At 36.5% G+C, this 12,845-nt stretch overlaps 1 protein-coding gene across 4 annotated transcripts in view; it reads right to left on the reverse strand.

The window, feature by feature from the left end:
• The window catches only part of LOC130046767 (fibulin-1-like), an 83,713-nt gene that overhangs the window by 35,160 nt on the left and 35,708 nt on the right, over positions 1-12,845 (reverse strand). For all 4 annotated transcript variants that reach the window (XM_056139588.1, XM_056139585.1, XM_056139587.1 and 1 more), the window contains exons 3-7: positions 5,529-5,771; positions 5,316-5,435; positions 5,114-5,197; positions 4,941-5,015; positions 4,722-4,847 (exon numbers count right to left, since the gene is read on the reverse strand). In XM_056139588.1, the coding sequence (XP_055995563.1) occupies positions 4,722-4,847; positions 4,941-5,015; positions 5,114-5,197; positions 5,316-5,435; positions 5,529-5,771 (648 nt within the window). The remainder of the gene's footprint in view (positions 1-4,721; positions 4,848-4,940; positions 5,016-5,113; positions 5,198-5,315; positions 5,436-5,528; positions 5,772-12,845) is intronic.

The following is a 12,845-nucleotide window of genomic DNA, read 5'->3' on the forward strand; positions in this document are numbered from 1 at the left end:
AGTGTTAGAATCAGGCCCGTGAACTCGATCACATTTTAATTAGTGTTAGAATCAGGCCCGTGAATATAGAGTACAGCAGTATCAAAATTATTCATAAAGGAAAACGAAAGTATATCGTATGCCGTATGCAATTTGTGTGTTTGAGTTCACGGAATTTCCGGTCGGATCAGTTCACGGGCTTATAGCCTTTCCCGTATGACTTGAACGCCCAGAACGTTGTCGATCCCGGGTGTTACCAGATTGTTGAAACGTCTCCATAATGACTGGATGGTGTTCCGATGAACACCAAAGTGTCTTGCTACGATATTTTGTGCCATTCCAGCTTGAAGCATCCCAACAGCACGATTACGTTGGTTTTCGCTGAGTTGTGGCATGACAGAAGGGTAAATTTTGTCAAAACTAAAGTGCTTTCCTTAACGAATAGTTCAAACAGTATTGGCCAGTAAAACTCGTGCGTACGAACACTTCAATAAACATGTGTTCACTAACCATGAAAAAGTCCGTGCATCTGAGTCGGGTACTATCCGATATTGTTAAAAAAACATCACCTTTATCGATTGTTTAGATTTTATAAATATAAACAATAAATATAGAAAAATCATACTAAATTTTATAATGCACAGTTTCTTTTTTTCCACTAGTATATATCAGCAATTCTTCATTATCAATTTTTATCAATATTTTCGACAACCAAAATACATGCAATAAGAGATGCCTAAAACACATGTACAACCAACGCATACCTCTACATTATTAATTTATCATTTCACATTGAACAAAACTGATTGTTGCTAGATGTACACCAGGTGGCAATAAACATAACATGGATATTTTAAAAATTTACTTGTCAAGAATTGGGCAATATCATGACGTCAACCCCTCTTTTTTTAAACGATGCAATGTGCGTGTGATTCAATCTTTTGAAAGTTTAAATTTTGTGTAAATCATTCAACTTACAGATCTTCTTGCACTTCAATTACTCAAATGAGCACAAAAGTAAATATCAGACATGTAGCAACAATGAGTCTGTCCCCTTTTATTATTACATTCAAAGTACGTGCAAAGTTCGATTTATAGATTAGCTGCAAGGGGGGGGGGGGCCTTCTTTAAAAAAAAAAAAAACCCAGCATTGTGAATGGTATAGTGGAAAAGTAAAATTTAACCAGTGAATGGAACTGAAAGATCAACCCTTGCCGCCTTCCCTCTCGAGCATTGGATTAAAAAAAAATTACTTGTCAAGAATTGTAGGGAAGTCGCCCCCTTTTCTTAAACGATGTAACGTGCCTAATTATATCAAATGCTTTCATTGTGCTTTAATTATAGGTGTTTTTTGTTTTTAAAACAGATTACTACTAAAATTCTCAGTATTAATTGCATTATAACTTGGACAGAAATAATGTCAAATACGCCTATAACATCCCCTCCCCCTCCCCAAACTCTACAATTTGACGAAGTGCATATTTCAAAAAGTTTTCTCCATAAAATCGAAGAAATGAAACCTTGTTTGTGTCATAGATAATAATACAACCTGTTAAAACTCTGCACAATAAAGAATTTGGTATTGTAAGCTTTACTATACACTATTTGTTAATACTATTTATGTGAAGCTTAGAACCGCAATCGTAAGTGCGCCCCCAACTTCCGGTGTAAGGGGAGTAACTGCAAAAATGTAGGCCATTACTATAAGGTCTTCCGCTGAAGACGGGAAGACCTTAATGATAAACAGTACAATCACTTAAAGGTCTTCCGTTGGAAACACAGATTTTCTCTGAAAACCGGAAGTTGATGCTTTAACTTCCGGTAAGCCTAACATTATCTGAAACTCCAAAAGATACTTAATTATGATTGCTTATTGCAATTTACAAACATTCTGTTTAGTTATACAGTGCCAGGGTCCAGGTAAAGGATCAATTCAGAGGAACAAAGAAAAATACCTATTGGGGAGAACAATTTTTCGGAACGTCAAATTGTTATATCAAGTTTCTTTAGTTATTTTCCATCGTACATATATATGGATTTTAGATGTTTTCATTTCAAACCTGTAATTTATTACCACCGGTAGAGCATTCGGATCGTAACATTCTGTTTAGTGGTACAGAACCAGGGCTCAGGTAAATTTGGAGTAAAAAGTAGTAATTGATTTCTGCATACATGTATCTTGGAAAGCATACTTTAGGGATGAATGGGTAGTAATGTAGATTAACTAAGTAGATACGTATTAACTAAATATATTAGAATACAGAGTAGAATTCTATGCCGGTTGGTTTATCCTTTTTTTTAGTTGAACATTTGAGTTGAACATGCTCTAGGTCATCACGCACTGTGCGCATGAATATATTGCCTAGTACTTTGGTGTGAGCCTATTCACATTCTCGTTTTGGTTGAAAAAACGTATGTCCTAAAAAACATTCTCTAAACAATAAACTCATATATGAAAAGCTGATATTAAAAACATTGTGAGCTGATGAAAGGTGAAAATAACGAACAGTAATCAATCTCATAATGATAATTGTAAAAGCAATACAAAATAGAGAGTTGGGCAAACACGGATCCCTGGATATACCAGAGGTGGGATCAGGTGCCTAGGAGGAGTAAGCATCCCCTGTCAACCGGTCACACCCGCCGTGAGCCCTATATCTTGATCAGGTTATCCGTAATCAAAATCAGTGTGCCTAACAATCGGTATGAAACACGTCAGACATCATTTGACCCAATGATAGGTTGTATTCGCAAACTAGATCGTTATAACGACCATATAATTTGCGAAATGCTGACTTTAAAGAAGACTAATGGAACCCCTGCACCATCAACTTGTTTGTCAGTAGCCTGCTTCGATTTAAAAACTGACCGTAAGCAGAACAAGCCCTTGCGTATCGAATCAGTTGAGAGATATAAACACCATATGCAAGTGATAATGGAATATTGCTACATAAATATGTGAAGTTGACGATGGAGAACCTGAAATCACCCCTTTTGTCATGAAGCTGGGTTGTTAGTTTGCCGTTAATATCTTCCTTTAATAAAATATCTAAGTATGAAGCAGAAGTGGACAACTCTGTGGGATGTTTTATTTCGAGTTCACTGGGATATATCGAATTGACATATGAATGAAAATTATTATTGTTAATAGATACGTCGTCGATATATCTAAATGTCGAATTGAAGGTCACCGCAAGAGATTTTTTATTCTCACGTAGAAGTTTTTGAATAAAGTCTGCTTCATAGGAATATAAAAACAGGTCAGCTAACAAAGGAGTACCATGGGGATTCCAACAGACTTATTCACCAAAGACCGCGAAGATATTGTCAATGAGGAACTCCAGCATATTTTTATTTCAACTTCAGAGTACTTGTGCATGGAATCAGAGTGGCATTTAACAAAGTAATTTTTTTGGATGACTGATCACTAGATAGGAATATTTGCGTTTTCCATTTTTGTTAAAGAGGCAACTGCCTATGATGTCAAAAAGTCTAGTCTTTAATTTATCGTGTAGAGTATCGTCGCACGCCATGGCTGAATCGTAACAATAATAATAATAATAATAATTGGTTTTATATAGCGCCTTTTCCAGCGTATGCTGCTCAAAGCGCTTTACAATAATCAATGTACATTATTACCCCGGCAGACCTTATATCAGTCTAGAAATTTCTCAGCCTCCTAGGAAGCATATAGTGCAAGCTGCCATTACAAGCGCTAGAGCACTAACATTCTAACAATATTTTTCACTGTCTATAGCCAGGTACCCCTTTTACACTTGGGTGGAGTGAGGAAATTCATGTAAAGTGCCTTTCCCAAGGACACAACGTCAGCCTTGCTGCGGCCAGGACTCGAACCCACGACCTTTCGGTCGAGAGTCTGACGGTTCACCCGTGGCACTCTGCGTTACAATTTCTTTTGACGAGAAGAAACAGAATGTATTCACAATTCTGCCCTTAAATTTTACCACTGGACAAAAATACCTTTATATTTTGAACGATCTTTGGTTAATTATTCGGCATGGCGAATTACGATTGCATTAATAAATCATTGTTATCAAAATTGCGATGATAAATCTTGTGAAATTATTTATTCCCTGTTGCTGATATTTGAATTTCCTAGACATTAGTAATTCATATCTCGAAAAATTCGTCGTTGTGTACGAACATCAGTAATACATGTACTGTAACCTATTTCGACAAAATTTGGAAGGCCAAATTACTGATTATCATATTAATGAAATAATTAATGCACGCAATCATTCAAATATTGTTCTTGAATTCATTTGAATTGTTCACTCAACTCATGTGCGCAACAATTTAAAACGCCTTTCCTTAATACAATATTCTTTATTCCTTTATTGTGATTTCCCGCGCCTGCGCGAGTGTTCCTCTAGTAGTAAATAAATATATTTATGATTTCATTGAACCCGATTCTCTGCATATAGTAAATAAATGAATATCGAATCTATTGAAACAATGTTAACACTGCACAAATTTAATATTAAAGTTTTTAAAGAATAACGGCGGAATTACTTTGATATATACAGTAATTAATTTCTTTTTTCTTTTTGGCTGTTTGAAAAAGTTTAACTTCCACGGGTATATTTTGTACTTTGATCTGTAAATTCGAAACCATGCGATATAATCCTGGATCCGCTATTGTATGACATGTCTCTCAAGAATCGTTGAACTTTAAAAGGTGCACATAATATATATATGAAATAGTATGAAATTTATCTCACCAATACAAAGTGATCCACTTCCAGTGAATCCTTGTTTACATCGACAAGTGTAACTTCCGTCTGTGTCCGAACACTCGGCATCTTTGTGGCAAGCATTCAACTTGGGATTTAGGCATTCGTTCACATCTACAAAATAATTTACATATACATGTATAGGAATAATCGATACTATATGTATCTGATTGAGCAGTTGGTTCTAATGAATGGATCCGTACTCACTTTTACATTTTCCGTTCTTGAAAGTATATCCATCGACACAATCAATACTTGGAAGGGGTTTCTTTAATACTCGTGCTAAAAGAAATTAAAGATTTGAAATATGTTTAAGATAAGATATCTATTACTATTATCTAATGATATTGTTACTCGAAGAAATAGAAATGTAAACGTACATATGCACCTATATCCTCCGGCTTTGTTTTCACATATTTGATTTGAAAAACAATTATCCTTCTTCGTGGCGCATTCATCTATATCTGAAAATTTTGAAAACACCTTTATCATTAATATTATCATACGATGTGGTTTGTTTCAACTTGTCACACTTTTCTGTGCGCTATGTACAACAGTGGTAGTTCCATTACGCTAATTTACCCGTGCAGGAAATGACACCGTCCCCTTGGTACCCCTTTTTACAAGTGCATCGGAACGTGTTGCCTTCAGGATTGCAGTCGGCCAAAGGGAGACAGCTGTGGTCACCCGTCGCACATTTATCTGTTGTTCATATATAGATTAATACAGTTAATCTCGGAAATATTGATTGGATTCCAATATTAACGCTGTGTTCATAAATGATTGTACCCTTACCATTGCACAGCTGACATGTTTGCAGACACCCAAGGTTCTTGGCTGCGTCAGGTTTCTTGCAGATCTGGAGAGTACTATCCAGGTATTTGCAATTGCTAGATGTATCAAGACACTGCTTGAAGATAACTGTTTGGTTTGTTTCGCAAAATCGCATCCCTGATCCTGGTTCATACCATATGGCGAAGTTCTGTACTTTGTATGACAAGGAGAGGGCTTTACGCATCACCCTGGACTGTCTGTTAACTGAAAATAAATTCATACTGATATACACCACAAATTAAAAGTATGGCAACACGCGATTATGTTTGTAATACGTTCGTTCACGGGTACATTTAGACCCACACCCTCCTCATTCCAATGCTCAAATCCATGGATTCTGCCTATTGTGTTATGTAGTACATGTGTATGTGACCTAGTTTTAAGCCTCTGGAAGTTTCATGACGTTCTATTTTTAAAATGGTGTTTGAAATCATGTTTACAATTTGTTGAATGAAGCGCTCTAGACATTTGTTATATTATCAATAGACTTTAAATTCAGTGGTAAGAATTATATTGGATGTTACATTGCTGGATACTGGATTATTCTCGTATATGTACAGGATATAATAATTGTCTTTCTTTGTCCCCATATGCCTCGCTTATAAATCAAGTGTTTGATATGGTTTTCCATATGTTACTGACACTATCTATATCTAGGGTAACGTTAAACATTTTTTTTCAAAATTCATTTCTGTTCGTGGAATATGTCCGGTTTCTATTTTCTAAAAAAGATTTTGTCCGTGTGAGAACTCAGAAACAGTAAAAGATTAAGACACCAAATGTTTATGAGTAATACACCTTAGGTATTAAGCGAGCCCAATTGGGTTAAAGGTTAAAGGACCTCCCCACTTTAGCTATAGATATTGTGGTCCCTTTTTACCATCCTTCTTTTCATAGAAAAGTTAATTTATCTATTATACTTCTTTGTAAATATTACACACTTATGCATCTCCAGTAAGTGTACAGTCCTTTCCCCCTGGAATATCGGAATACAACGGTAGAAAACCAAGTTTAAATGGTCACCCTCAGTCTGAAAACTACAGAATTACTGCCCGAGGTCAATACAGGTAAATGAGGTAGAAAGAAAACGTATTATACGTTATATAACAGTTTTTGTAGTTTGTTTTTATTGTATTCATTTTTATGAATTTCATCATCTGCAGAAGATTGTCCAGTCTTGCCTTTTGCAAATAATTTTCTTTATTACAAAAACTGGACAACCAGGTGCTAGATATAAACAAGGCTTTAAAAATCAGTCATTCGGTGAATATCAATAGGGATTGAAGAAAAACAGACAAACGCGATTTCAAAAGAGCTCTTTTAAGGAGGTATGCTACACCTGAGACATTTGATATGGATGAAAAGTGGAGGATATGTACAATTATAATTTGAAATTGAAAACTTTCAAATTTACTTTATCTAATCAAAATTTGCAGTTTTAGTTGAAGGAATCTGAGAAAGATTTAAAACTCCTGCTGGACTCGAACACACGATATACAGTTCAGCGGTCGACGTGCAAACCTACTGAGCTACTAAGCTAGGCGAGAAATTTTTAAATGAATATACAAATATTGCTGATATGTATATTTTCATCCATGTTTTAAAAGGAAGTCAGCCATTGTGACGATGTAGAGTACCTCCTTAATGTGAATGAACTTTTCAGTAAACTAAAATAACAAACCTCTAAGCTTAGGTATTTAAAATAAACATCTTGGGGTAATGTAAATTGCATAATTCAAACTTTAATGTTTTACTAAATCGTCGGCCGTATGTCACAGCTAAAGTGGGAGGTCCTTTGTCAGCCGTCACTTCCGGTCGTCACCAACTTGAATTCAACATATGTGGTAGACACTATAGATGTATAGAGTAAAGTAAAAAGTTTTGTAGATTTTACTTCTGGTCATGAGATATGGTGTTAACAAATTTAGACAATGTTTTCTCATTTTCTCATGAGTAAAGACAAACACTTGAAACTTGCAGATATTATTGAATAGACATGTTCCATGCTATACAATTTGTCGATATGTTTGTCCGCCACTTCCGGTCTACACAGGAAGTGATTGAAAAGTTAACAATTTTCCTTTTTTGTCCGAATAATTTCTTAGAAATTCCTTGGTATATTTTCTTGACGTTTTTAGAGTACATGTATTAGGGGATAAACTTGATAATCTTTTTTTTCTTCAAAAATTCACTTCCGGTCGCAAATATAGTCGATTTACTTTTTTCTGTCCACCATTTTTTTCAGTAACTGTAAAAGAAAACGTCAGAGAATTTTTAGTAGGGCTGTGGTTCCAAACATTTTCAGTTCGTTCTAAAAATTTTAATTCGGGTTCGGGTATTTTGGTGCGGGTCTATATAACTTATTTTAAGAATCTAATATTCAGTTTAAATAAAAAAAACCTTAATTGTATTTTGTTACAATAATTACTCGGGGACATGGACTGTGGTTTAGACTCGACATTCATGGTACTTGAAAGAGCATTGTCACTTCTAGTCGTTTCCATTACATGCTTTCAATGTTTTATCATTGACGATATTGATCCTGTAGCGTATTTTCAATGCGTTTGACACATCTTACATACTGTCATTATTTACAGTTTTGTCCAAAATGCCATCATTAACAATTGATCAAAATACAGCCAACTTTGAGGATTTTGACGACATTTCTCTTCATCATATTTTTGTTTGAAAACCTTTTAAAATGATTAAGATCTACTTAAAGATTATATTTTTGAAATAATCAAGATTATTTGATACATATCAAATAGTCCACAATTAATTAAGATTGGCTAATACAGTTCGTACCGTTTACGAAATAAACCTGATTCGAACTATCTTGCCTCATAGACAATTCCGCCTAACGGGGAACAAGTTAATTTCCATTCTGCTCAAACCTTAGATTGAACACATTGTGAAAAATACTCACCCACCCACCCAACCCATTTTTTTGTTTCATCGAACTGATTTGTGTTTACGTGTGCTGCTGCTTTGTTCTTTATTTTCCAGATTCCTTTCCATGTCAATCATCGATAACATGCCTGTTTTCAGATCGATGCCAAGCTGTCTCCAGGATGCTGTCAAACTACTACATGCACTAATTTGGGCAATTTTTCTTTCTTAATTGTCGCATCTTTCTAGGGGTGTTCGGGTCTGGGGAGTGCGTTGGGGTAGTTGATCACTAATTCTGCGCCAAAACCGGCTCTCCTCCCACTAAAGCAGGGGGCAGGTATTTCACGTGTACCCTCCAGACGACCACTAAACTAGGTCAAGGCTCAGTGGATATTCATAGAAAATACTAATTTCTTGCATAAGTTGCTAAAGTCTAATTCGTGGGGCTCTCAGCTAGTTCATAGCTGGGGCCACATCCACCTCCTACTCAGGGAGGGGATGCTACAGGCTGGTTGCGACAACTGTAGGAGGGTCTACAAGCTTGCTCCGCACTTGCTAATTAAACCAGGTAGCACGCAGGAGACAGGTGAGATACGCAGAGATCTCTACCTCCCTTAGAACGTGGGGACTCGTTCAGGTTCGGGCACCTATGTCCACATAGGGCCCCCTGTGTTGCCCCTACGTTGGTAGTCAAACTGGCACACTGGCCGCCTCCCCAGTTCCCCACAAAAAAAAAATTACATGCGACCCTTTCCACCATATATGTAAATTTGCATCCTGTTTCTGATCCAATTAATAAATATTAAACTTGTATCACTCTTGTCATTCCAGCTGCTAAGCAGCCTATGAGGGATTACAGGGCAGCCAGTTAAGCTTCGACACACCTACTGGTCTATTCAGATATTAGGTCAAGGTCACTATTCAATTCGGGCAGTAGGTCAGATGTCTTGCGGCTGGTTGTGCTGTATATTAAATTTAATTTAGCACAATAGCTTCTCTAGGTAAATTTAACATACCTCAGGTCATGGTCATGAAGCCAATTCTTTTATTAATGTGACATTTACTAATCATCATGCAATATAATTATGTTAAAATTGTGTCGAATGGATGCAGAAAGACAAATTATGGTCAAAATTGTACTATGAGTCTCTTTTGTAGTTTCAGAAAATGTTGGACGTGCCTGAAGTCAAAACGGCAACTTCAGGTTTCTAAAAAAAGAAAGCCTTTATGATTTTCGTCTTTTGTGTCCCCATAAATTTCTCTTTTGTTCCAAATGTTTAATATAATTTTCATATATATCTATGACAGTATAAATATCTGAAGTCTAGCCAATTTTGTTTTTCTAAGTTCACTTCCGGTCCGTAGTAACACACGACTTTCTTTTTTTAAGTCTACCCCTTTTTATAAGAAAAAACACCTTCAGATAGAGACGTGAAACTTCTTAGGTTGATAGACAGTACAGAGTCGCTATTATCTATGGAAGAAATGCATGTACATCACTCGGATCACCTCGGTCGATTCCATCTAGATGTAGGGTACCGGAATCTGCCGAAGTTTGCCGAATGACATGTACATCTGAATATTACCTCTGGTTGTCAACGGAAGTGACGGAAATGAGAACAACAATTTATTTTTCTTTGTTTTTCAGATTACTAATGTATTAGATAGTAGAAAATGTTCTTTTCTACTGCCATATATATATTTGAGAAAAACTAAATGCATGATTATGATGATGTTCATGAAACTCTCTAGCATCATAATAAAACTGTATAAAAAATTATTTTCTCTTTTCTACTTTCACAGTCATGTGAGGTAGATTAAATGCATTGTTATGATGTCCGTAATGTCCTCTCATTGACTTGTGAAATTCATGGATCAGAGGGTTTGGGGGGGGGGGGGGGGGGAGGGGGGATGTCAAAGTGATTTATATTTTTCAAATTTCCATTTTTCTTTCTTCTGTAAAGGAATAGGAATTGCGGGCATATTTTGAAAGATCATAAACATGTGCACAAAGGACTTAAATGCAAATACGAGACTCCCTGTATGGGCTATGATACTCATGTGACCGTTAAGGCCGATGAACCTCTTGTTCTTTTTTAATTTTACATTGCACCATGGAGCACTGTTACATTGATATGGAACTAGTCCTATGAAATTGAAAATCAACGAAATTAAACGTGCACAATGAAATACTGCCTTGTCTGACACCCCCACCCCCATTATTTTCAAACAAAACGTTACATATACACTGTAACATTAACGGTAAAAATAAAAAAAACTCCGATATGTGCAGCGATGTGAATTTTTTTTTAAAAAAACCGGTAAATCAAGTATTTGTAAAATTGCTGTTTCATTATGTTTTTACTTTGGGATGGGGAATTGCTTGATCCGCCTATCGAAGCATAAAATGCGTCATGAATATTTTACAATAGATGGAGTCATGTCTCATCGATTAACACTATGAATTGCTTTCATAATTTACTGTGTTGCATTTAATTAGCGACAATGCTGCCTGACATGGTAAGTCATATTGTACAGTTAAAAAAAAATTCTGGTGCATGACGCGACGTTATTCTCTTTAGAGAAGTCGAGAGGCATAGCCTTCATTATTCTCTTTAGAGAAGTCGAGAGGCATAGCCTTCATTAATCTCTTTAGAGAAGTCGAGAGGCATAGCCTTCATCGACTTTGACCGACGTTTCGACTCAGATGTGCCTGGATTTACGCAATAGACAACTTGTTTTCAAATATTTAACAGCAATGCACAAAACCGTCACAAAGAAATCAAAACTTACTTGCTTTTAATCCATTTTCAACATGCCCCTGTCCCGGATTTAAATCACAACTCTGATTACGTCAGCCTGCTTTTCTCTTAACTGGTCCCCTATTGTGACAGCTCCCAAGACCAGTTAATGTAAACCCGGGACAGGGGACATGTTGCAAATGGATTAAAAGCAAGTAAGTTTTGATTTCCTTGTGACAGTTTTGTGCATTACTGTTAAATGTCAATTGCGTAAATCCAGACATATCTGAGTCGACACGTCGGTCGAAGCATAAACCGTCACCGACTCCGGCATCTATACATTTTCCAGAAATCAAAATATGAATGCTTGCGATGAGAAGAGAAGAGAATAGACGCGACGTGTACATGTAGCTTACGAAGTCTACATCAAAGTTGATCTTACACTGCGAAGTAAACAGCAGGCCTACATAACCTACACATATGTGTAACCTACGCATATCTTCTATCATCAAAATTCGTTACAATTTCAGTCATACGTTTTCAAATTTGATAAAGAAAGTACATGCTCCGATATGCGAAGAACCAAGATGGGTTCCTCCACGGTGGATACTTCGTCGATATGTTGCTAAGCGAATCCTTGCACGATGCAATCAATTTCTATTTACTCTTTACGAAATCAAATTAAAATGTTTGCATTTTTTAGTCCTAGTGTTGAAAAAAAAGTATACGGAATGAATTTGTTCTCTTTTTTTTTTTTTTCATTTCAAATACGATATTTCGTATAAACCATCTTTCAAAGTCATTCAAGGTCGACAATCCATTCCAGTCTTTACGATAGGTAATAAACATTAAAAACGCACGTCACCGACTTCAGGGGACAGTCGCTGGGTCTCAAGGGCCTTCTGGTCTCAGATATTCATCTCTTCCCGGAGGTGGGGTTTCGACTTGAATTCGTTGATGAAGGTTTCGAATCTCCGTGACTCGGGGTTTAGGAATAGTAGAGATAACGGCATTTTCAATGCGAGTCGCCGTAATTCGGGGTTAGGGTCAGAGTTCAGAGTCTCGAATTGGAACACGGAAGTCTTTTGGGTTGTTAACACTTCCGCACGTCTTGTCACGGGGGCATCCGGTAAGTAAGTACCATTTTTTCGTATTTCACGATGACTTTTCAAACTGAAAGCTCACCGAACCCGTTCCAGTGGGTCTCGTGTCCGTAGGACAAATCGTTCTCGACTTTGACGCGTCTTGCAGAGAAATCGTCCAATATAACAGGTAAAAAAACCCATAAAGGGTCATTGAATCCTTTTGTTAAATGTACACACCAGTTCTACTAAATGACCTTTTATAATCCAGCAAAGATTTGATGCTTCTGTCATTTACAGTCAAAAGGAATACATATAACGATGTTTTTCTATGCAAGGTCCAACAACTCCGTAAAGGGTCAAAGTTCATGCAGGCAGGGTCACATGTGATCATGTTTCGAAATGTTGAATATGATGGGCTATAAAACTTTTCCATACATCAAAAGATGTCAAATTATTTTTTGGCGGAAAGAAAACAAGAAACAAAATGATAATTAGTAATCCTAATTGTTCGCGAACAATTAGAGGTCTTTCCATCTTTGTCTTGCTTCATCCTGGTGATCTTG

Source organism: Ostrea edulis, chromosome 6 (assembly GCF_947568905.1).
Source record: "Ostrea edulis chromosome 6, xbOstEdul1.1, whole genome shotgun sequence".
Classification (NCBI taxonomy): Eukaryota; Metazoa; Mollusca; class Bivalvia; order Ostreida; family Ostreidae; genus Ostrea; species Ostrea edulis.